Raw genomic sequence first — 26380 nt, forward strand, 5'->3', positions numbered from 1 at the left:
GCTGGTGATGTACTGATAAGGCTATCTGGGTGCACTGGAACACGTGGAAGGATGTATATGAACCCGTCTGCAGTGCCACTGAATAGAGGGTGCGCTGCGGAGCAGGCATTCTTAACCAGTGTGCACTTCCGCACAGATGTGTTACGCAAAGATGGAAAGGGCCCATGACCCTGCAGTGTCACCCTGACTGGAGGATGCTTATCACATTGTCTGCAGCGTGCGCGGGTGTGAAGTTATTCGTGACACCGTCTGCGCTCTTCTCACTGGAGGATGAGAAGGAGGGCAAAGGGCACGTGCCAGCTTGGCAGAGGACCCACAATCATAGAGGCTTCATAGAGCATGGGGTGGGCCACAGACGCTCAAATTCTAGGCTATAAATCTAGAAACAGGGACACAGTCTAAGTTCGGATGTTGCAGGCAAGGGCACATGGCCTAAAATAAGAAGTGGGGGGACTAACCTAGTTAGGCAGTAAGTAGGTGACATCACCACGTCTGACATCACAGGTGGCATCACAGGAATTGTCACAAACGTAAGTCAGACCAAGCCAGTCTCAAAGGGATGGCAGAAAGAGAGGAAACTGTCTGTTATGGCGAGCGCTTGTTGTTAAGAGGGAGGTGTTGTACCTCCTTGTCGCTCTCGAGTTATGTGCACGCGTGCACTTGGGAGCCGCTCTGGGCACTGCATATCTCTAGAATTGTTATTGTTTGAAGGGCTTATTCTCGTGCATTATGAATAGTTTTTCACGCGCCTACTGTTTATATTTTATTGTGATTTGAAATGTGGAGCTTTCCTGATGTAGCCAGCGCACAGGTTGAGTCAGTTTTACCTGGCTGTCTGAGGCTGTGTCAGCTGTGGGCTCCGTTACTTTACCACTAAATAAGGAATTCACCACCAACCATTGATCTATTTTGCTTTTATTGGTGAGGACCGCATTTTCCATTACAACCGGTCCTCCTGTAAAGAGGTCCAATACCGTGGCGCTTTACATAAGTGACTAAAATATCAGTCTTCATTGTTGGGGAAAAACAGCAAGCCCGACAACTCTAAAAAGTGTTCATATAAGTCAGAGGCCTCCGCATCTGGTAGAAAAACGCTTTGATAATACAGGTTACAGTAAGCAGCATCCTTGATCCCATCACTTTCCTTTCACCCAAAAAACAGACCGTAATCTACGACGACATCTACAGACATGTGAAACCGACATATTTGGATCCATTTCTTCCTCCCGTGCTGCAGGTGGCGCTGGAAAGAGAGTAGAATTCGTAGCCTTTTCACTTTCGTTGAACTGCTTCCATATTGGGTCACTTCGGGTTCAAGAACCCGGTTGTGAAAAAGAAAGCAGTAAAACGCACAGTGCGTGTGCTGTGTTATCATCAGCTGTGGTACCTTTACTATCGCTATGTCTCAGCGCTTGCAGAGGGAATGGATCAATGCAGAGGTGAGAGTCTCAGTAGCACAACTCCCAAACCCGACGCTGTGACTCGATTCATAGCATATGGTTACAGAGGCATTTCGTAAGCCACGCCATCTGATCTAATCTTTGCTTCACTTAAGTACGTAGGGCTTAATCACTTGTGCAGTTCTCTGTGAATGGCTGCAAAGATATCCCCTGCCTGAACACTACAGACACATTACGGCATTCTCCCGTCTGCCCTGCTTTGACTCTCTTACTCCAGCAGTAGATACTGTGGGATCCATATCATGTTTAAAACTGCCCGTAAATCGTACCCGTCCAGCAAAAGTACCTTCCAATCTGGGGTTTTGAGCCAATACTTAATCTGTCAACTCATCTTAATTAGCGGATGCCCCCCTATTTTCAGTAATGCACACTTTCCCAAAAAGCAACATACCAGTGTACACTTCCATAAGATCACACTTGTTGCAAGCTTTCATCATCCTAGAGAACTTGTTTCGAAAGCATTTCCACTCAGTACAATTGAGTAAACTGCCGCGCCCAATTATATACTAGGGACTGATGGGTAGTTTTAATCCCCCTGCCCTAATATGTGCTAGGGCCCTATTGGGTAGGTCATACCAATCACGGGGGTACCCAGCCCTTAGTGTACCCTAGTGTATGTAGATGTTTTCACTGTATTCTAGTTGTTTTCAGCATAGCACTGGCCCTGGGCCTGGTTAGGCAGACCCCATGGTCAGTCCGTTACCACCAGTACCAGTCAGCAAAAATGTGGGAGGCGCCCAGGGCACAGGATGACTTTGCAACAATAATTAACACTTAAATAAAGGCATTGTCATTTACAAAGCCGATAGCATAAACTCTCGTAAATGAGTCTCGTATTGCATTGCAAATACTTTTCCTCTTTTGTCTCTCCCTCTACTCATTGCTCCTCCCTGCGCTCCTGTGCTCCACACCCTCCCTTTTCTACCCACTCCATCTCTGCCCCCACTTGTCAAGTGCTTTCTTTCTAAATGCTTTTTCCCCTACTTCCTGTGACCCCCCCCTGCATTCCACACCCACAAATACCACCCCGCTCCCCAACGCCATTATATTGGCTTTGTCAATACTTGTATAGTGGCATTGTTGTAGCTAATATCAGAAGTGGGCCTTGTTAGAACCATTCAAAGATGGCCCTGTGACTGCACGCACTGGTGGCCATGTTTGAACCATTCAAAGACAGCCCCTGTGACTGCACGCACTGGTGGCCATGCTTGAACCATTCAAAGATGGCCCCTGTGACTGCATGCACTGGTGGCCATGCTTGAACCATTCAAAGATGGCCCCTGTGACACTGCATGCTTAGGCAACTGTTATGCGGCACCTGGGATAAAGACCAGACGCTGAGAACTGTGTGCAACACACAGTTGCAAACAAAGTGAATGCCCTAGTGTTGCGTAATACTATCAACACATAGATCTTTGTGACTTTGTGTAGGTATAAAGTGTAAATTGTTGCTTATAAAAGTGCTTTTTCACTAAAGTTTTGTATCAGGGTAGTGAACCTGTTACTATGGCTAGTTAAATGGCACTTACTTTACCAACTTCCGAACGTTATCAATCTGAGCATTACCACTTGCAAACACCAGCTCCAAGAGCTATCTTACTAACTATGTACTTGGGTGTGCCTTACTAAACTCAGTGTTCATCTTTTCTTTCCTCTCATCCTCTCATCCTCTCATGGACACTCAGATCCAGCCTCAGACTGGGGTGCTGGAGGGAGGCCTTCTACTGACCATCAGCGGGTCCAATCTGGGCCAAAGTGTGGAGGACGTGGAGGTGACAGTGGCCGGACTCCCTTGCATCGCTGTTCCAGATCTGTATAGGATCTCGACCAGGTGAGTGGCATATGAGGCTAGAGAGGATGTGACGTAACAGCCAGAGCTTCCGAATTTGTAACTGGGGAACTAGGTTTGAGTATCTGCGTCTGCTCAACATCCTGTGATGCTGGCCAAATCACTTCTTCTCTCTGCGCCTAAAAAATGAATGTGACGTATGTAATGTAACTGCTGTTAACGTAAAGCGTTCCAATGCTTTTGGGTCGAGTTTGTGCTATATACATTTTTTTTTTTTAAACTGCAGAGGATACATGGATACAGTGACTTTTCCTTTTTATTCGTTGTTTGTGATTAGCGGTTCCTGGTCTTTTTCCAAGATATTGGTGCACAAAGGAATACAAGAACCCACTCTATTTACAGACGCTGAGTACAAACCAACGCAAAGACTGAACTAGAGTTTATAGATTCCACTTACATAGTTATCTTATTGAAACTAAAGTTTGCCTAGGGCAAAATGGAAAATCAACACTTTGCAGTGATTTCACTCTGTATAAGCTGACCTTTTTGACCAAAGTTAGAAAAAGGTTTCTCCTTCAGACCTGTTAATAAAGACAAGTCATAAAATATCAGGCGGAGCAGTTTTGCTGTAGGGCGTTTAATATCCTCAAACTCTGAGTTCAGAAGTATGGCGCGTAGAAAAGGGAGGTGGGCCTGGCCCAGGCTGGCATACCACCTAACAACATCTGATCAACAGTGTATACTTCATCACTGCACTTTCTAAGACTAATAGTCATTTTTATTACAAATTTATTTAACCCGATTTGCCAACCTCCGAAGGATGGACGGTTTTTAAGTCTGCCTCTCTCCCTTCCACGTTGCTCACTCATTCTCTGGAAGGTACAGTTGTTGCAGGAACACAGAAGAGGACTGAAGCATACAAAAAAGTCATTTATGGGATGTTGGAATTCATCTCATCCACTAGTAACTACTCCGGCCGCATCCCAGCCCATCATTATTTTGCACACAATGTTAGGGCTCGTCAGTCGGGTATAGCTTGACTCCGACAGGCTTTAATTTATTCAGCAGAGATATTCTGCCTAAAATTGATATCAACTAGCGTTAATTCTGAAATAAAAACAAAAACTAGAATCCATGCCTTTCCATGAACTCTTCCTTCACGTCACCAAATCGACCTGAGCAGCACTTTACTGCCTAAAATGCCTAAAAACCATCCTCACTAAATGTCATTTATCAGTTATGCAGGACAAAGTCATCTCAAAAATTGACTATGGAAGTGCACTTTTGATAGGAGCTTCTAAGACGTCACTAGCAGCCGAAAAAGCCATCCTGCTCGGGCTGCACACCTCGCAACAAACTCCAGAAAGTTGGATTACTTTTACCCCATCTTACGACCTCCACTCTGTCTACATGCAAGAATTACATTTAAACTTGTGTGGCTGACGTTCAAGGCTTTGAAACTAGGCAACCATCTTACTTTTCTTTGCAGTTTTATGTAGCTCAAACTTGAGTGAAAGGTATCAGAGCACTTTACATGAGCACCAGTTATGTTACAGACTGACACATTATTTTTTGTTAGGCACGGGGAGATTAAGTGGTTTGCCCAGAATCACAGGATGTTCAACGTCATTGCCGAGACTCGAACCCGGTTCTGCAGCTTCGAAGTCGACTACTCTAGCCGTTAGGCCACGTTTTCTCCCTTTTACAATCTCCAGTGGTGAATTGATTCTCAGGAACAAAACATCCTCCGACTTGTAAGAAATTGAAATAGCACCAAGCGTCGTATAAAGACAGATTCTGGAACGCTGTACATTACAACCTCAGATGGGAAAAAAATCGAAACTTTTCTTTTCAAACAAATGTTTATATAACTAAGCTGCCTGAGTGTCTCTTCCTCAAAATTCCTCCTATATATGTGACTGTTTAACTACTAACTCTTACAATGTACACATGCAAGTGATGTTCTGTTTTCATGTGCTCTACTGCCCTAAGGGTTCAGTTTGGCTCTAGAAGAACTGTAAATCATTTAAAGCCTGACAGAGTCCGTGCTGATGGCTCCAGGAGAACAGCATTTATCCTACTTCAGAAAACCTAAGACTTCAGAAAACCTAAGATCACAGAAGATCTGCTCTGTTAAAATAGCAACATCTTGTCTCCTTGTCATTGCTATTCCATACTCTTGGTGCGTGTGCTACCAGGGCAGGCCAGTCAGAGGTGGTCAAGGCCACGATGGATATTGGACTTGGGCGGTGTAGTCTGCCAGTCAGGGTTGCTAAGCAACAGCTAGCTTATATCTTGAATGTGTTAATACCCTGAGGCATTGAAACACGTTGCCTTTCACATGCTTCCCCCACAGTATTCTTACCGAGGGACTTAATACATTTTTCATATCTTCCTACTCCCCTTTGTTCTTTTAAAACCCATGATATATTGAACTATTCCCCCACAACTCACCCCTTTCTCCAGACTGCCCAGATGCCAGTCCTTGCTCCCCCCCCCCCATCACATGGTTTCTGGTGCAGACCTTGCACCTCTCTAGTACCTCTCTTCTGTGCTCTGTGTATGGCACAGAACTTCTGAAAGCTAAAGAGTCTGAACTATGTGAAGCAGTCTCTCTCATTTCGCCCCTTAGAGTCGTCTGTGAGGTCTCTGCAAGCACGAAGGTGTCTTCTGGTCCTGTGACAGTCTCCGTGGAGAATCGCCCGCCAGGTCGCTCTACCCAGGATTTCTTTTACCAAGTGAGTACCTCTTCCTTGTACTGATCTTATAGTTATTACACCTCCTGCCCTGATTGCATCTACCATCAGAGTTTATCTACAACCCGTTCCCCGCAATGTCTTCATGTTAATTCAACATTCAGTATTTGATATCAACACTGCATTTTGGGTCCATGTTTGTTAGTTTTGTGCTTTATTTCTTTTGCAGAAGAATGATATTGGAGTTAATCAGGGTTTGACCCTTTTGAGGCCAAGCAAATGTGCACCATGAAGATGGTAATAGGGCATGCAACGTAAAGCGCATACAATTCTGTTCTTAGTTTCAAATTCACAAAGAGTTTCATTACTATTTTTTGGGGACAGGACCCTCTTTAAGTCCATTTCTTAGCCCTTATAAATTAGTGATTACTAGTTCCAAGATGCAAGCATAGTTGTCTGTGTCACACCCAGGATAGCACACCCAGTGCTGCAATTCCTGGAGTGTCTCTCTAACTTCCATGCACTGGGTACCATATACTAGGAACTTACAGGTACGTTATCTCATGCCAATTGGTCTACTAATATTAGTAGCTCTCAATGTGTTTCATTGAACAGAAGTTGTTCTCGGTACAGAAAAGTTTGGCGACCCCTGGTGTACTCAGTCGAACCATCATCAGTCCAAAAACTTGGCAATGACCATCTAAAAAGAGGCATTTCCCTACACCTTCCACTGTAGAGTGACTGGCAGTTTGAACACTGCAGTTTGACTTGTCAAAAGAAACCATTTTGACAGGTCAAGACCTCCCTTTTACATATAAATAAGTCAACCCATAAATGCCTTGTCCCCCACAAGGCATGGTGTATGACACTGAAGAGTAGTACACATAGAAATGTCATGTTAATGCATCCTTACATGCTATATTTCACTGTGGGGAGCCTACTTGTCCTACATAGAAAACCAGAAAATACTAATCTGTATCTCACGAATGGGACTAGCTTGATAAATTATTTAACCGTTTTTAATAGTTACTAAAAATCCAATTCAATAATTGAGTCCGATTTGTAATGTGCTATTAAGGAAAAAGAACATTTAAAAATTTACCTTTTCATTGCCTGAAATTCCTGGAAGTTGGAGGAAGCTGGCCCTTGAGATAGTGAACCAAAAGAAGGTGCTCTGTGAAAAGAGTCCTCCTGGCAGCCCTCGTTGGGTGACCGAGTCAAAATGATAACCCAAATGCTCTCTTTTGTAATAGCATGGGCAAGAAGGTAGGCTAATCAGAGGGCAGTGCTAAGCATTTATGGCACACACAAAGGCAGTAAGTGAGACACACACTCAATAAAGAAATACAACCCTAATTGATAAAAACACAGATTTTATATGAATTTAGATACCAAGACCTTCGGAATCGGGTAAGTACTTTTTGAGATAGAAATTCTGACATGTTTTTAGAAGTTCACACTTTGTTCAATTTCACTTAAGTCTGGGGATCAGTCTGGTCACAAAGAGGTTGCAAGCTGGGACTGTGGGGCCATCCCGGGTGAACGCAAAGGGGGGCTCAGGTCTTGAGGGTCTTGTCCAGCCAGGGACATTGTCTGTTCACTCAAACAAGGGCCGGGGGGCTCGTTTGTAGTGGGGCTTTTCGGGGGGGGGGGGGGGGCGGGGGTTGTAGTGTCACGCTGTTGAAGACACTCGTAGAAATAAGTCCCAGAAGAAAGATGCTGCATGTGGCGACTGGGAGTCTGATCCAACCAAACCCAAGTGTAGGCTCAGCTCTTAAGGCTCTCAGAAATCCGTTGGCACCATCAACTCCCTTAGACTCAGGCTGGTCGGTTCGGATGCAGAGGTTCTTTGGGGTGTACCATGGCAGAGGTTGGAGGCTCATTCTTTGTTTTGGTTCTGAATAAAAGGGGCAAACAGGCCAGTTGCAACACTCTTGGTGTGGATCTCACGGTCTCTGAAGTCCCTGGATGTGCAGGTCGGTCTTCACTCTGTGTTGGTGTCCGGGCTGGATACAACAAGTCTTGGTTGCTGCAAGGGATCCAGTACTCCAGGTATTGGTGCTGTGTGGCTCCAGTCGGTCCTGGTATACCCACACTTGGAGGGAGAATGGATCCGACCTGTTGGAGCACGGCTACCCCTTTCTGGGTGGCTGTAATGTCAGCAGTCCCGGTAAGCGGCAGGATGGGGAACTAGAACTTTCTTTTTTGCTGCCTGCCGTTGCAGGGGAGTAGCTCCTCTACTCCAAGGGAGTTCTTTGGCCATTTGCAAAGCACTAACATGCCTCTGGGTTTCTTGGAGCTTGCAAAGAGACAGCACAAGTCCAGTTCTTCACGAGGGTCCGGGGCAGCTGGCAGGGTTGGCACCAAGTCAGTACTTGGTTCTCGGGTCAGCACTCTTCTTTGTCCACCCCTTCATTGTGTCCGTCGAACCTGGCATCAGGGGTGCCACCTAAATACTGTATTTAGGGGTGTTACAGGGAGGGCCAGGTAGAAGCCAGTGGGCTACCTACCTTTAGGGTGACTGCACCCTCTGGATGACCATTTCCTGTGGTAAGTGGGCATAACCCAGACCCAATGGACCTAATTCCACCAAAATTCAAGATGGTGCAATTTTCCTGGTCGTGTGCACTTCAGGTAGCCCACCTTAGGGGTGGTACAAGCCTGCGGGTGGACACACCTCCTGACTAGCTAATTTCCCTGCCCACCACGGTGTCAAAAGGGTCCTGGGCAGAGGTGGCATTTCCTCTGTCTAACAAAGTGCCTCCGGGCTACAGATAGCAGGCACGTACTCCTGCTGAGCACCCGGGACACTTTAGGGAATACAACACCAGGTAAGTAACTAAGGAAGATTACATATTGTTTTTGCAGTCTGCTAACATTAGCTTGGTCAGGGAAGAAAGACTTCTGAAAATCTGCAGGTATGCCAGTCAGTTCTCATACTGCACATGCAGTCTGGTGACTGGGGCCTTTACCTCAGATATGGCCGCTATTGGTGGGCTGGATCATGCATTCCCTGCAGGTCATCTCAAACTACAAACTGACATTTTCACAGCCATAAGTGGGTGGGTTGCCATGCTCCGATGTCTCTGGCCCTTAAAGCTTGCTCTCTTCAATAACACCAGGGCAGCCCTAGACCTATTGGTATAGGGTCATGGCCGGGATACCTCATTGCCGTGCAGGTTTTAGGTTGGGTGGCAGGATCGCCCCAGTGTTTGGTATCAGAGGATTTGTGACTATTCATTCCACAACTGCTTCCTGCCTTTGCCCACCTAAAGATGGCACAAGTGATCAGTATCAGTAGTTTTCCAAAGCCCATCTCATTCTGGGATAACACAAGTAGTGCTTCTCGGCCTCCGTCAATACCTTTACCTTCTTAATGCCACTGTTGGCTGACCTGTGCTGGCTCATGTGTTGGGAAAGGGAATGTAAAGCAAGTGACCAGAGCAGGTGGTAGTGTAAGGAAGGGAGGTGTACAGGTTGGGCCTCGTAGATTTTAGCCACTCTTAAAGGCTGCATGTTCTGCTTTACACGCTTTGACTTGCTTTCTGCATTCTCTGCCACCTCTCTTTGTACTTCAGGATCCAGTACTGCAGGACATATACCCACAGCGTGGCCCTATGGCCGGTGGAACTCTCCTCACCATCTCTGGGGCTGATCTTTCAACAGGAAGTGACATCACAGCCTTCGTGGGAGATATGCCCTGTGTCATGTGAGTATAGGTGACATGAAATGTTTCATATGATGGCCTTTTCAGACCTCTGGGAGTAGGCGGGAGCATGCATAAGCATTCCTGAACCAAGGCACGGTACCCCATGCAAGAGGGTTAAAATACACCCCCCCTACAGCCACTGGTATATGTTAGTTCACAGATGACATATGCAGCAGTGCATGTGCTCAGAAACACACATCTAGTTGGAGAGGTCCACCTACCTAGACCACTGCACGGAGCCCAGACCCCCTTCTGGAGAGTCTGAGCACAACTTCTTCCACAACTCTTCAGAATTGACCATACATGGACAACTGTTTGGTCCCTCTTTAGTAAATAGTATGCATAGCATTTGAATAATCCATTTTGTCATGCGTTGCTCTAACTTTGATTTACAGAGCGGCAGACATTCAGGGGGAGCATATTGTGTGCCGCACCAACCAGAGTCTGCAAGTGGGGGAGTTTCCAGTGAGTGTCTTCTATGGAAAGGCTGAGAGAAGGCTGGATGGAGTCTTGTACCAGTACACCGAAGATCCCAGCATCACCTCTGCTGCCCCTTCTACCAGCTTCCATGGGTAGGATGCTTATGAGGGCAGGGTCAAATCCGGAATATCCTTTTCCCTCATCTTATTTTCTCTCATATCACATTGTATCTTACTTTCTTTTCAAATTAATCAGTTCATACCTCAGTCATTTTCTATTTCTCCCATTCCAGGTATATGTTTCCGCATCAGTTTCTTTAACCCTTTCTTTTATGGTACCTATTGGGTACAATAAGTCGGACAGTCAAATCCGAATTGTCTGCTTCTTCTTGGACTTGTATTTTAGGTCACAAATGGGTCTTTAAGGCAGGTAACTTAGGTTTATCTGGTAGGAGAATAGTCTTTTAAACGCAGGAGGTTGGGCATCCTTCTGGCAGGTGGTTGGGCATCCTTCTGGCAGGAAGTTAGGGTTTATTCCGGTGTCTTTCTGACAAAGGTTTTTGTGTTTTTCCAGCAGGAGGTTCAGATTCTTTTAGCAAACAGTTGGGGGCTTTTTGGTGAAGAGTTGGGGGTCTTCCCAGCAGGGATTTGGAAACCTTCCAGTATGGTTTGAGCAGATTGAAATGGGTCATGCAGATAGAGGATTGATCATGTTTGGTTGTTGCCTGCAGCGACTGGGTCTTGCATGCTAGAGTTTCTTATGCACACTAAGATTTTATTCTGGCAAGACTGTTAATCAACCCATGGTGCTTCTCTCTCATTGTCTCCCTCACTTTCTGTACAGAGGTGGACGACACATTCGGGTTGAGGGGATCAACTTGGACGTGGTGGAGTCGCCTTTTATCACAGTCCTGGCTGAGGAGAATGCAGCTCAGCGTAAAAGGAGACGTCGAGGTCTGCCAGCTCCCTTGGTGCAGGTGAGCCCACCCTTCTGCCTTTTATTTGTTCTGAAGTTTCCTTGAAGCAAAGTCTGATGCATCACATCCCTTATTCAGAGTTCTGCGTTGCTTTCATGTTCAGACAATCCTCAGCCTAATCCCAAAAGTCCACCGACTGGTCTATTGCAATGCCCATCTCTCACAGCCATGGAAGGGATGCAGAAGTCCATGGATATTCCTTGTTGTCCCTCAAACTACTGTTCACCTCAGTTCACTTTCTTCACGCTTGCATCTTACTGGTAGTTCTCTTTATTTCACACTGGCTCGTGTGTACCTTGTTCTCTGGGCAACATTTCTTGTAAAACACTGTTTGCAGCTAAGTATAGAATAGGTTTCCATTTTCATTAAATGTCACTGTCTTTAATTAGCAGCTTTAATTGGCAATGCTGTAGTCGAGCAAAGGAAACCAAGTGGAACTTTTGCAAGTCACAAAGGGCACATGTTTGATCTCTTTCATTTCTTAATCACACAAGCCCGCGTCCAGCACAAGGGGCTGAGCCCTAGCTCTTCTGCAAGGCACATCCACTTTAGTCGGTCGATTAAAGAGGGCGTTAACAATGAAAGAATTTACCTTCAAACTGACCCTCAATATCCGTGACCGCTCTTCATGCTACTCCCACAATTTGAAAGCAATATTAAGCAATCTGTCATGGTGGGTTCAGCACTGGCATTTGTCCCCCTGAGGGTTTCTCGCTGTCCCCCAGTGGAAGGGGATGGGCACTTTATCTCAGCAGATTTCTCATTTTTCACAGTGAGAGGGGGTGAATGCGTGCCGCTGAATGGTTTTCCCATTTCAGGTACAGGGCGGGGATAAGCACTCATATGTAAACCTCTGACCTTCTTTTTTTTTTCTCCAAAGGGAGGAGTTTGTGTGTCACTGGCTGTTTCTCTTTTCTCAAAATGGGAGTAGATGGACTCGGGTGTTTATGCTTTTGAGTGTTTCTCCTTTTCTCATAGCTGGAAGGTTTGCCACTTGTTTTGATTGTCACTGACTGACAGTGGAGGAGTGGGTGGATGTAGCCAGTGTAGCACTGAATGTTTCCTTCTCCCTCTCAGGCACAGGTAGCCTGCCAGACCAACACCTCGACGCTTCTTGTCTGTCCTTCCCCCGAGATCCCGGATGGGTTGCTACCTCTAGACGTTATCTTCATCCTGGACAACGTGCATCAGACCTTCAGCAGCATCACCGGAGAGCCATTTAGCTACAAGAGCAACCCCGATCTGCGCCCCTTGAACAAGGAGGACCCCACTAAACCATACAGCCTGAAGCCAGGCAACGTGTTGGATATTGAGGTACAGGAGGCTAGGGTTTTCTCTGTCTGAGAAGTTTCATGCATTGATGCAGAAATCCGGGGATGGAGGGAAGATGTGAAACTTTCTATCAGTGCGCAGAGTACAGAATTACAGGACTGCACATTTCTTTGCTTGTTTAGCATCAACCACTGGTAGATGACTGGGCAAAAGGCCCAGGCAGTGGCTGAGGAGATGTGAAGTGACAATGTTTTTGTCAAGTATGGCTAGAAGTTTAGTCAGCAGAGGAGGAAATTATTCCTGCTCCATTTTCTCATACAAGGAGATAAGCTGTTGGGGTAGCGCTTGGACCAAAAGTCGCATTCACTTTTCTCATACTAAAAGGTTTAGTTGTGGCAGAATGCAGCTGGTCTCGTCATAGCGTTTAACAAATCTGACACATTCCTGCTAGGTAATTGAGCATAAACATGCCATACTGCCACGACAAATTGGGCTTGCACATTCAGCAAGATGTCCTATCTGCAGCAGAATTTAGTCTGTTTGCCTCTTTATCAAAGCACAGCAGGATCCTTTCACTGAGTCCACCCTCTTTCAACCAAACAAAATATTCCCAAGGAGATATGCAAGTAATAATGTTTGAATATTAATTTTTGGGGATCAGTAAGTATGTATTTAAGTGTGAGCGTACTTAATACCAGATTGCCCACACATGGTGTTGCCTCCTAGATCCCGTCAAGACTAAAGTACGCTCCATATGTAGTTATTTTACAAGTCCAGGCAACTCAATAGATTCAATCACAAAAAAGTTGTAAGACAGAGAAGAACATCACTTACGTAGGGAACAGTAAAAAAAGAGTAAGTTAGAAAACATAAAGCAGCATACTGCCCAAAATGTTACAACAGGACCCCTTGATGCAATGCAAGAGTTTGCTCTATTTTTTCACAGTATTTTCTCTATTGTCATAGGTTAACATGCACCCTGATCAGACTGCATCCAAAGACAAATGATCATCAATGTGATGTGTTGGCTCCGTGTTAATGTTTGCTTCAAGACAGCCTTCATCAGGGCACGTGGGTAGAAGCCATTCTTGGGAGAAAAATCTCAACTGCCTGGTTTTTGATTAGAGTAGCGTAGTTTACCGTACGTCCTTACTGGCGAGCAGGTCCTTGCAGTGGCACAACGTATATCTTCACCAAGATGCCCTTGAGTACTCCTGTCAATTACTAAACATGTCCTTTCAGTCCTGAGATTGACCAAAACTGCTGGCACATGTTTAGATTCAGCCGAAGGACATGGATCTAGTTTAGAAAGCTTCAGTGAGAAGCGGAAAAAATGCAACAAAAGGGACAACACGTCATCGCAACAGTTTGTGGAAGTGAAATCCTTCTGGAAGGAATATTTCTTTGGGAGTTCTTTCTTTGTTTAAAGTAGTGAGCCTAGAAGAGTTGGCTGCTAAGCCATATACTTAATGTAATATGTTCTTACTTGTTTTCCTAACAGGACAGGGACTAGTCAAGGCTTCCATGTAATACTTTTGTTGGTCTACTGTAACGCCTATGTTTCCTTTGGTGCATAAGAGCTGTACTTTGAGCGAAGGCTGGAAAGAATGATAAACATGGTGGAATACCATTGCAGAGCCTCTTTGGAGTTTCTTTTGGCAGGGGAATCAGCAGGAACTAGTTGTGTTGCTTGAGAGTGAGTGTGTGGAGGATGCTACTTATCTGCCTGTTTCCACCACAGCCTATTCCTCTGGTAGTGTAAGGGTCAGCTCTAGGGTTGTGTTGGAAAGTATTGGCATGGTAGGATGCGATCACTGGTCTCCTTCCCTTCTTTTTCCTCTGGCAGGGTTCCGGTCTTGACCTGGGCATCAGCAAAGAGGAAGTGGTTGCCTTGATTGGGATTGGTGTGTGCACAGTGAAGACGCTGACCAAGAACCACCTGTACTGTGAGCCGCCGCTAGAAGCCCCGCAGCCGGCGGACGAGGGTGCTCAGCTGCCAGAGTTTGTGGTAAGAGTTCAGGAAGGAAGGAGAAGCAATTTCTCTTGTAGCATATCCCCCAAAATTCCATCTCCCAAGTAACTTCTCTTTACTAGTAATCATTTAACTTGAAATAGAAATGTAATGTCAGTTTCTGCCATTTTGTTTATAACATTAGCAGAGTAACACCAGGTCCCTGGCACCCATGATTTACGAACCTTGGTCTGCACAGTAGCACGCTCTTCTGCACGATGTCTGAGGGGCGAGACCTAGGACCTGATTTAGATCTCGACAGATGGGTATTCAGTCATTACAGTGACGGGCATCCCTTCTGCCGAAATATAAATCCAATAGAATATAATGGGATTTATATTTCGGTGGGTGGGATATCCGTCAGTTACCCCTCCACCGAGATCTATTTCCCATTCTATGGAGATAAACTCGCAATTGCACGGCATTTGCAGGTTGTTCCTGCACTGTACCACTTTCTATGGGTAGGGATTTTCCAAACCAGTTTGTACCGTGCAACTTCTAATCCAGGCCAGTCAAGGGCTAGAAGTAGGCGGGAAGTGGTAGTTTCAGGATTGGACTGTCCTCTGAGTCTGTGCAGTCCCACAAGCGTACGTGCTTAAGGATATTCACCAACTACTCTCCAATCTCTTTCCACATGGGAAAAAGGTGGAAGTTTACTCCTGGCAAAGGCAGGAGTAAAACCATTTTCAAGGTGGGAAAAAGGGGGTTTCGGGAAAGCAAATTTTTAATTGCCCACCAGATTTTCACATGAGTACAAATACATGTGTGTTTATTTGCTGATGCGAAAATGGAAACCACAAATGTTTGCCTAGAGCACAGTTTCCAGGGCTAATTTTGTAAACTCTTGTGAATTACTGAAAGTTGTAAATTTGCACTAATGTAAGGACATATACCTGTAGGTGCTCTTTGGTGACTTTTTTTTTTTTTAATTGGCCTGCATTAAACACTATTTACTAAATGGTATTTAGATTTGCACAATAGTTTAGCAAAACCTTTTTTCAAGTTGCATTTTTTTGTGTACTTTTTATTTTTAACCCCTCCTATGCTCATGACGAGGTCAGCTTGTCATGAGCCACGGTGCTCGTGTGCTCATGACGAGCTGAGCTAGTCATGACCGTTGGAACGCTCGCACGCTGGGCTAAATCCCCTGCTGTGTGAGCGTTCCACACAAACTAGTGTGGTCATGACGAGCTCAGCTCGTCATGAGCACACGAGCACCGTGGCTCATGACTAGCTGACCTAGTCATGAGCACGGGGGCGCTGTAAGGCGCCCCCCGCCCCCCAGCACAGCGGGGGAAACAGCCTCGCAGCCAACGGGTTAAAGCAATCGCCAGTCTTGCTTTCATGCTTCTGCTTGGTCTTGCATATAATCGTGGAGGAATCTGGAAGATTTTACAAAGCTTAAATGTATTTCATTTTGCAAATATGTGTACACATGTTTATACTGGAACCACTGTAAGTAATGCAAGCGGAGCTGACCGCTCATCAAGTGGAAATGCATCTTGACTTGGTGACAGACAATCCTCCTGCACCAATTCATACGCTGGTACAGTAAACTGGCAGCCAAAGGGTTTGTGCTGCCGTGCGTTAGGCCTTCTTGTCCAGTGGACAAAATAAACGTCAAACCTTGTTGCCTTTGACCTCAAGCAAAATCTCCTGGGTGTCGGGCGACAGGAATTCCACACCTCTGTGCAGTTGCATATTGGCCCTAAACAAGCTTGCAAACTGTGTTCCCATGTGAATTATGGAAAAATGGCAGTGTGAAAACTGCAAAGCCTGCTAGTTGGGGAATTATGGAAGCTTTCAACATGTTGCGATGGGCATTCAGAAAAGTTTAAAGTGCTATCTGGGTCAAGCTTGGGAGGTCTGTATATTGGGACCATAATGCAAATGTGATAAGTATTCTAATTCGTGCATTATAAAACTCCACACCTTGAAAAATTTGCATCTGTGTCACTAATTTCGCCGAAATACTTGTATTTTTAACTGAACCTCACTCACCCGTTTTCCTCCTGAAGCGGGCTCTCAGTCACTAAAACAGCGACCCCCTCGCTGCAACGTTAAGGCATCAAACAAACTTCCCTGCCGCCATTCTCGGCGAGGGAGAGAGGCCACGCCCACTTAGGCCACGCCCACCCGCCGCCCTCAGTACTTAAACGCTGCCTTCAGCGCAACTTGCTTAGAATCCTAACAGCTCCTGAGGCGGAAGCCGGGAGAGAAACCTTCATTTTTAAAATTTGCATTTGTGTCACTAATTTCGCCGAAATACTTGTATTTTTAACTGAACCTCACTCACCTGTTTTCCTCCTGAAGCGGGCTCTCAGTCACTAAAACAGCGACCCCCTCGCTGCAACGTTAAGGCATCAAACAAACTTCCCTGCCGCCATTCTCGGCGAGGGAGAGAGGCCACGCCCACTTAGGCCACGCCCACCCGCCCCTTTTTCTGCACATTTAAGATGTGCAACTACCGGACGCGCAGCGGACGGGCGCAGCGGGCGCGCCGTCAGCGCGCCGAAGGCGCGCCAAAGGCAAGCCCGTCTGGGCCCGTCCGGGCCAAGACGGCCTTAGGCCTAGCCACTATGCCCAATCGGCAAAATGGCATCTCATACCCCAGAGACTCACTGCTTGCCTGGAACCATGGAAAACACCCCCAGTGCAAATATATCCACAAGGAGGACACACCCTATGTAGGATGCACCCTCTGTAATAACCTCGAGGAAACGGAATGCCACCCAGGTCTCCGGATCGGTCTTCTGAACTGCAGATCCCTGGTAAAGCAAGCCCATGAAATCAACATCCTTGTCCAGGACTCGCGGCTAGATCTGCTATTTTTGACAGAAACTTGGCTAACCCCGCACAACGACTTCGATGTGGCCAACGCAACTCCCCCCGGCTACCAAATATGCTGCCTAAATAGGCCAATCGGTAGAGGCGGAGGCCTAGCCATACTCTTCAAAGATCACCTCAAATGCAGAATCGAGACCGGATCTGTTAAAGACTGTGAGAACTGCTACTTCACAATCCAGATCTCTCCTTCCACCTCCCTTTCCGGAATACTTGTGTACCGACCCCCAGGATCCCTAGGGGAATTTACCAGCACTCTGATTGACCATATCTTACTCAAGTCCATCTCGGTCTCTAATTTCCTCCTCTTAGGGGACTTTAATATTCATTTCCTGGACCCCACGAATAACACCGCAGCAAACCTGCTTGCTGATCTCACCACAGCTGACCTTCTCCTGCAAAATCCTAAAGCCACCCACGAGAAGGGCCAACTCCTAGACCCCATTTTCTCTAACATTGCGAACCTGTACGCCCAGGACCCCACCCCCCTGCCCTGGACAGACCACATGCTGATTCCCATGCACTGGCTACTCGATACATCTCCAGGGCCTTCGTATAAATCCAGGGTACAAACCAGACAATGGCATAAATTAGTTCCAGAGGAATGGGAAGCCAAACTACGCAATACCATCCCCCCTTTGTCCACGGACCCTAATACCGCGGACAGAGAATTCATGGATTGGCTAGTCCAACCTCTAGACAGCTCCATTCCACTGACTAGCTCGCTAAAACACATGAAAAGAATTAGTCCCTCCCCCTGGTACACCCCCGCCCTTGCCTCTCTCAAAAAGCATTGCAAAAAGACAGAACGCCTATGGAGAAAATACAAAACAGCTGAAGAGAAAAGCGTCTACCTCTGCTCCATGAAAGCTTACAAACAAGCCCTTCATGACGCTAAAAGGACTTATTTCGAGGAAAAGATAAAAAACTCTGCCTGCTCATCCAAGGAGACCTTCTCCATTTTTAAAGAACTCCTCCGTGTCCCTGCCCCCCCCCCAGAAACCCTTGGACCCCAAAGAAGCCGAGGAAAAATGTGCCATGTTGGCCACCTTCTTTGATGAAAAGATAAAAAAAATACTCTCCTCCCTCCCACCTGCCAACTCCAACATCTCAGAAAGAGCCAAGGAACAGACGCCTTCCATAGACAAACCCTTTCTAGAGTCGCTCGGCCCGGTTTCGGAAGAAGAAGTAAGAACCACATTTGCCTCAACCAAGAGCGGAGCCCCTAGCGACCCGGTCCCCATACGTTTCGCAAAAATTATCATGCAGACCATAGTCCCTCAACTGACTGCCCTGATCAATATCTCACTGGAACAAGGAGTGGTCCCTTCCACCTGGAAGGAAGCCGTAGTCAAAGCGCTTCTCAAGAAACCGTCGCTTGACCCCACTGACCTCTCCAACTACAGACCCATTTCACTTCTCCCCTGGATAGGCAAAGTCGCCGAAAAATTAGGTAACAAAAAGTTGTCGCAATATCTCGAGTCAAACCATCTTCTCAACGACTCGCAGACTGGCTTCAGACCTGGCCAAGGCACAGACACTGCACTCCTTGTGGCAGTGGAAAGAACCAGGGAAATCATCGACTCAGGAGGATCAGTGGCAGTGGTCCTCCTAGACCTAAGTGCGGCCTTTGATACGGTCAGCCACCAGGTTCTAATCCACCGCCTCGGGACTGTGGGAGTTAAGGGCAAAGCCCTGAAGTGGCTCTCGTCCTTTCTCTCCCGACGCTCCTATCAAGTATGGGAAGGCGAAAGCCGCTCCTCTTCCATCCCCCTCCAGTGCGGTGTGCCACAGGGCTCTTCCCTGAGCCCTACGTTATTCAACGTTTATATGGCCCCACTGGAGGAACTTGTCTCACCCTTCGGAGTCACCATCGTCAGCTACGCCGACGACACGCAACTGGTGGTCACTCTCTCCCACCCCAAACTCGAGCCCTCCAACCTCCACGACTGCCTTACCAGCGTATACCAGTGGATGAGCGACTCCGCCTTGAAGCTTAATGGCTCCAAGACAGAGATCCTGGTCCTCGGACAAAAAACCACTAACATCCCTTCCAACTTCTGGCCCGCCTGCATGGGCGAACCTCCCACTCCCAAAAAGGAGGTCAAGAGCCTTGGCGTGTGGCTGGAGACCGACCTTACCTTCCGGACCCAGGCCAGAAAGACGGCCGGAACCTGCTACGGGTTACTTAAATCCTGCAGGAAAGTAATCCCTCTCCTACCCTTCCAGTCGCGCCTTATGCTGATCCGGGGCTTAATCCTATCCAGGTTGGATTATAGCAACGCCATCTACCTGGGCGCCCCGGAATCCACCTTCCAAACTCTGCAAAAGGCTCAGAACGCCGCCGCCAGACTCCTAACTAGCACCCCGGCCAGATCATCGGCCAAACCCGCTCTTAGGAAGCTACACTGGCTCCCGATCAAAGAAAGGGTCACTTTCAAGGCCCTCTGCCTGGCCCACAAGGCTCTCCATAACACCGGCCCCCCCATACTAAACAATTGGATCACCCCCTACAGACCCACGAGAGCGCTCCGCTCAGAGCACGGAAACCTTATCACGATCCCCATGGTGAAAAAGGCCCGGATAGGGGGCCGCCGCTTCTCGGTAAACACCGGACTCAAGTGGAACGCACTCCCTCTGAGCCTCAGAACAGAGCCTGATCTACTGCGGTTCAGAAAAACCCTCAAAACTCTCCTCTTCCCCTAATCCGGTCTCTTACCTATCCGCTTCCCCCTCCTGAGTAACAAGGTTCTAGCGCTGGGATACCCTCGTGGTGACTACGCGCTCTACAAAACTCTAAATAAATAAATAAACTCTAAATAAAACTGCAGCGACATTGGTTTATGGTGCCAACGCTTGCCAATGTGGCGCCTCGTAATCTGATAACTAAACCGTTAAATTTGGAACCTGCGGTTCTTTACACACTACCAAGTTTTGACCAATGTGCTTTAAAAAACGTACCTTTAAGAAGTACATTTTCCGAAAATTTATTAGACTCCCAAACCATTTTGTAACATAATATTTAAATCCTAATGTTTTAAAAATGTTACTGACAACATTTAATTTTAAAAGCATAATTTATGGCCATATCCCTAGAAATCTTTTAGGTGAGACCCCACGCTGCCTTTTGTCACGTGTTTTTAAAAAAAAATTGATATCGTTTTCAGATTTTTCCAGAGTAACTGATCAAATAAATGTCTTTAAAAACGATCCTTTCTACTGGCAAGCAAATGATGCTCAATTCACACCAAAGACTGGGGGACCCATGTTTTAGGAAAATATCCATATGCACTTGAAAAAAGAGGTTTTGATAGCCACTGAAAATTCCTCCCTTATGAGCTGTGCTTAATTTGTTAAAGAATGAGTTCTGTTTCCCAAAACTCGACTCAAAAGCACATGTCCGGTGCAATTAAATGTCGACACATCAAAATTTCTTGATTTTAAATCCACCTCGTGCTTCTTTACTCCAATACCAGACACTCCCTGCACCTTTAGTTCACTCTTGCAGGTTCCTGCTTTCTTCCTTTCTGGCATTTTTTCTCTCTATTTTTCCTCCGTCTTTCCGCTTTGTGCGTTTTTCATTCTCTTCCTCTTGGTAAATGTCTAATAAGGAAAAATAAGTTCCAGTCCCCAAAAATGAGTGTTGATGGCTCCCGCTGGTAACTACCGTCTAAAACTAGGCACTGTTTTGAGTTCCCTTATATTTCTGACTCTAATATCTCTGAAAACATCATCGGCAGCTCCTCTGCAATGGCAGAGGAGCATCACCCCACTGGCTCAGGGCCAGCACCTGAAAAATAATAAAGAGATTTACTATAATTGTTTTATTTTTCAGCTGCTGGCTCCTAGCCAGCACTGTAGGGCAGGGCGAGACCATGGGAGGAATAGCTGGTGCACTTATAAGTGCACATGTGTGTTGGCAGGTCGTCTTAGGCCAGCAAAACTGACAGGCGCACTTAGGTTTCTACAACCTGGCTGCATTGCACAGCCGAGTTAGTGAAACAGCACAGCCTCTCTGTCCTGAGCGGAGCATCGAACCAGCCCGCTCACGCCAATCCACGCACTGCTCTCATAAAATGAGCAGGGCGGGATTGCACAGGGAGTCTGTGATGCTGTCCCAGGGGCTGCTGGGATCAGGAAGACCTAGGCACGAAATGGGAGGCAGCCGGCAACTTCAGGTAAGTCTTGTTTTCAAATTATTATTAATAAATCCCCCCTGCTACCCTTCCGGCGCCCCCACCCCCGCCCCATCAATGTTTGTTTGTGGCTGCCGCCACTTCAAAACACACTGGGAAGGCATACAAATATGAGCAGCAGGCATCACAGCTTCCAACTGATGGAATTCCAATGTTCAGCTTCGTAGTCCTCTCTTTCCCTCTAACTCAAAGTATTAAAGCATGCAGAGAGTAATATGAAGTAACAGTGGGGTGAGAGTGATCTTTTAATTTGCTGGCCTCCTTCCTACTGCAGAATGCAGAGCCCTGGAAGGAAGCTGAGTGCAGAGCTGGATACTCTCCAAACAGGAGACTGGTCAGCAATCCGCTTATCACTTGTTCATCAATTTGGCAGAATTGTATTCTGATACTCTTTAGTGGCGTGTTTGCTGCGTCATGCATTGTTTATGGTGCTCTATGGCCTTGGGTGATGTATTTGCTGCGATGCAACACACCCATGAATGAGGTTCTGTGACCTCTGCATCAATGAGATTTTGAGTCTGTTTACTAATGCTTTGCTATGCCGTGCAGTTGCGCAGCCGCTGGTAATGAGGTGTTTTTTTCTCTCCAGGTGAGGATGGGAAACCTGAACTTTAAGCTTGGCTCTGTGAAATATGAAACGGAAGGACAGTCTAGCTTTCCAGCAGAGGCACAGATTGGGCTTGTTGTGGGAGCTGCAGTGGTGGTGTGTGTCGTCATCATCATCATCTTTATGTACAGGTAAAGGAGTGCGTCCGTAGTCTCCACCACACTCCTATGGAGGTCTCCATGGGATCAGGATGTGGATATAGTGGATCCGTGGGTGTTTGAGCTCTTCAGATTGTGGTGCTAAATCCACTGCTTGAGGTTCCTGATGATGCAGTTGTAAGTGTTGTTCCTTCAGATGATGGTGCTGAATTCTAGTAGATGTTTAGTTTTCCGCTCTGCCACCTGGGTTAGTACATAGTTTCTGGGGTTATTGCTTAATATAATGTGTATCCTTTCTTTCTGTCTTCGAGGGGTATGTTAAAAATCACAATTCTTGGGATTTAACACGGCCTGTCTACTACTATAATGGAGCCGCATTGTAAACCTGGCTAAGGCTGCGAGAGCTCTATCTGAGGGTATTTCTGGTTTCTCTCTGTGGTTCTTGAGGAGGGTGGAACATGTGGGGTTGCACTACGGTTTGATCTGCAGTTTACAGTGGGGTTCCTTCTTGGTTCTTCTGACTCCTTTCTGGGGTTTGTGAATAATACATTCCCATTGGTCTGTACCACTTGTAATTCCTGCCTGCGGTCCTTGATTGCAGCCTCTTGAGGTTCTTTGCTACAGTTCTTTGAATTTGGAGACTATCTTCGGATACGGATGGCTGCAGATTCCACCAGAGTCTGCAAACATAAGAATTATCTTTGGGCTGACTCGTACTTCTAGTCATTAATGTGGAGTTTCTCCTTGGATGGGGCTGTGGTTCCTGCCTGAGAGGATTCTAATGCGGGCTTACCCAATAGTTTTGACATCATTGATTTCTGTTCTGTTGTGAGAATGTGCTTCACAGTTGCTTCATTTTGCTCTTGCTGAAGGTTACTGATTCTGACATGCATCTATGTATTTTGATGCATGTGGATTCCTCTGGGATTTGTGAATGTGACATGCCATGGTACTTGCTGGATTTGTAATTGAGGGGTTAATTCTTACTTCTGAACATAGGGGCTTCTGCTTGAGTATTTGAATAGCATGCCTTTTCCTGAAAGTAGCTTCAAGTGGTTATTTCTGGGGTGTGTGATTGTGGAGTTCAGCTTTGGTTGTGGATTCTGCAGCTTCCCCTGGGGTGTCCAGCTTTGGGATTCGTCATTGTTTCCCCTTATAATTCCTGCTAAGCAAATCTTACCTCTTAGTTCAGACCATCTTGATTTCTGCAGGAGTTGTTACTATGGGACTCCTCTTTGGTTTTGGCTGCGACTTGTGGTACTGGTTGTTGCTTCTGCCTGTGGCCCCTCCTACAGGATTTGCATGTTTGGTTTCCTCTTGGCTCTGACCATCTGGTTTCTACTGGAATTTGTGAATGTGGACTTTCTCCTCAGTTCTGTGTTTCTTTGGTATTACTTAGAGCAGTCAAATGTGATATTCTCGTTGGCTTTGGGCAGTGCTTCAGATCTTGGTGGCTCTGGTGAAAGTCTTGTTCCTCTAGTGTCTGATTCTATGTGATTGGTTTGCTGTTCCAGGAGGAAGAGTAAGCAGGCCATGCGGGACTACAAAAAGGTTCTGGTCCAGCTGGAGAACCTGGAGATCAGCGTGGGAGACCAGTGCCGGAAGGAGTTCACTGGTGAGGAAAATTAGGATGAAAGAGTGGTTGGGGTGTAGTAAGCTTGTTCCTAGTATTTTCCACCCCAGTTTTCTTTTTTTCTATAACTGGTTTTATTCTGCTAGATGTTTTCCCACCATTGTGTGTATGCCTTTGTCCCCGTGTCAGATCTAATGACGGAGATGATGGACCTCACGAGTGACCTGGAGGGCACAGGGATACCATTCTTGGACTACAAGACATATATTGAACGGATCTTCTTTCCGGGACACACCGGGTCTCCACTGAGGAGAAACCTAGATGTACCAGAATCACGAAGGTCAACGATGGAGCAGGGACTGAATCAACTCTCCAACCTGCTTAACAACAAACTCTTTCTCACCAAGGTGAGTGGACTTGTCACTAAGAGACAGGAGAGCAAAGGCACTCTTTAATGTGAGTTGCAAGTTGGAAGCAATCAAAATCATCCACGTGATTGCCAGGAGGCGGAGGTAAGCTCTTTTTCAACAAGGTGAAAGGAATACGGGTAGAAGGAGCTCACAAGTGTGAAGCTAAGGTAGTTAGCATGGGGTTAGGCCCATAGATGGCTGGGAGAGAAAGCGGTCTCCATCAAGCCAGGTGAATAAAGGAGAGCACCATGAGTAGTCCAGGGGAGACACATGACCTCCCAAGGGCTGAAGGGTGGGGGCAATGAAGAAGTATCTGAGGGGGGTGGTGGGAGGTAGCGGAAATCTGCCTCACCAATGTGAGAGTACAATAAGTGGTGAAGAGGGAGAACTCACTTTCACAAGGTGAGACGATCATAGAAGTTTGAATCAGTGGAAATAGCTTGCTCTCACCAAAGAGGTAGAGTCACTGGTTGTCAAGAGAATATTCTCACCAAGGGACGAACTAGAAGTTCTTTCTAGCCAGTGGCAAGGTCTAGAATTTTGCTCACTAGGGAGAAGTGGCCACAGCGGAGCTATGAGAGGAGTTGTCCTGATCCTGGGTGCTAAAAACTCCCAATAACCAGATTTTCATTTTCAAGGTGGTTTCTTCTTTCTTCAGCTCATAGGCACACTTGAGGAGCAGCAGTCCTTCTCACAGCGAGACCGCTGCCACGTGGCCTCGCTTCTGACTCTGGCTCTACATGGGAAATTAGAATACCTCACAGAGATCATGACAAGTCTTCTGGCCTCCCTGGCTGAACAATATGTGGTGAGGAACCCCAAGCTTATGTTGCGCAGGTAAGTGGGCAAAGTTACCAACAGTGCTAGCACAATAGCCTTTAAGAGTGTCTTGGGCCACTGGAGGTGGGGTGGAGAGGGGCTGTGACAAGATGGGGCAGCAAGAGGACTGGTGGTTGCTTTTGTTTACTAACTGGATACAGGAAGGAAGTTAGAGTTCAAAAGATCCTACATTCATAAAATCAGTCCCCAATACCAAATGAGGACATGTAGGTGAAGACAAGCACCAGCATCTTCCAGACTTGATATAGGAAGCACAAACCAACCCGGGGAGTAAAGGAACTGCTCAACAAGGAAACACAAAATGCCTCACAGGCAGTCTAGGCTAAATTGACAAGTGGCCATTAATGCCAAAAAAGTTGTTACTTACAACTAGAAAGTATGTGGATTACATAAGGGAACCTAGAAGTAGTTTACTGCAGCTCCAGGCTCCGCCTTTACTCATGGCTATAATGGAACAAATAGGCTTGCATCCTTGAATGGCTCAATTGTGGCCTGGCTTTTCTGATGCTATTGTGGTACCTAGTGCTCTGGGTACTTGTGCTTGGAGACTGTGGTTCCAAGCAGGCTTATCAGACTAGAAAGCTTTGAATAGGTTGGTTGCTGGTTCCCTTGGTGGCTGTTTAGCGTTGGAAAGAGGACTTCCAGTATTCCCAAACACCCCTGCAGCATAGCAGAGGGGGTTCATGTGCCTGGGTCATACCAAGAAGACAGAGGCAGTCTATTGTGGAAAGTGGAAGTAGTAGTGTCAGTGGGATGCAGATTCTTAGGTAAAGAGGGCAGGATGCCCACCAGACAAGGTCACCGCTCTAGATAGTTCAATGTAGTTCAGCAATTGGGAAATCTGCTCTGTTGCTTCATGAGCCAGTCGACACTCTGCAGCTTCCTTGGTTAGCTGTGTGTGGGGAAATGCTTTCCTTTCACTGGGCGGACCGAGAGCCACCCAGACAGACTCCAGACGGGCATCTATTCAGGCCATCGCTCCAGTTTGGTCCCAGCCATAGGAGAACGGGCAGCAGATAGCCCTATCACATGGGAAGCATGTGTGAGGTCCGGCAGGTTCTGCAGCATTTTGAGAGACTCACTATTTCTACTGTCCATGGCAGCTTGGCGGAAAGGAGTTTTGTTTTAAAATGTGTGGCCAGCCATTTCAGGAAAGGGTATTAGGAACGCTCTCTTTTGGGACCAGACATCTGGAAAACACACCGGAAGATGGCAGTGACTTCTAGTGGATGTAAGGGAAGCCATGTCCCCAGGCCTGACCACTGATGAGGAGTCACAGTACTAAACTCTGGGAATCTCACAAACTCGGATCTCAGGCCTTCATTATCACTTTCGTAACATACTTCCTGGTGAAGGAAAGACTCTTTCTCAGGGCGACCTACACAGAGTATACTCGGTTAGACCCCACATCAAAGAAACAGTAACTATATATATATATGTAAAATCTGAACGATTGCCATCAACCATGCTGTCTCATGA

The 26380-nt window shown here is 46.6% G+C and overlaps 1 protein-coding gene across 4 annotated transcripts in view; it reads left to right on the top strand.

The window, feature by feature from the left end:
• The window catches only part of PLXNB3 (plexin B3), a 297888-nt gene that overhangs the window by 243550 nt on the left and 27958 nt on the right, over window positions 1-26380 (top strand). For all 4 annotated transcript variants that reach the window (XM_086940225.1, XM_086940224.1, XM_086940226.1 and 1 more), the window contains 11 exons: window positions 3146-3291; window positions 5882-5987; window positions 9524-9654; window positions 10050-10226; window positions 10918-11050; window positions 12128-12364; window positions 14169-14330; window positions 21963-22111; window positions 23593-23693; window positions 23841-24058; window positions 24720-24898. In XM_086940225.1, coding sequence (XP_086796351.1) covers window positions 3146-3291; window positions 5882-5987; window positions 9524-9654; window positions 10050-10226; window positions 10918-11050; window positions 12128-12364; window positions 14169-14330; window positions 21963-22111; window positions 23593-23693; window positions 23841-24058; window positions 24720-24898 — 1739 coding nt within the window. The remainder of the gene's footprint in view (window positions 1-3145; window positions 3292-5881; window positions 5988-9523; window positions 9655-10049; window positions 10227-10917; window positions 11051-12127; window positions 12365-14168; window positions 14331-21962; window positions 22112-23592; window positions 23694-23840; window positions 24059-24719; window positions 24899-26380) is intronic.

The sequence above is a fragment of the Lissotriton vulgaris genome, chromosome 10 (genome assembly GCF_964263255.1).
Source record: "Lissotriton vulgaris chromosome 10, aLisVul1.2, whole genome shotgun sequence".
NCBI lineage: Eukaryota > Metazoa > Chordata > Amphibia > Caudata > Salamandridae > Lissotriton > Lissotriton vulgaris.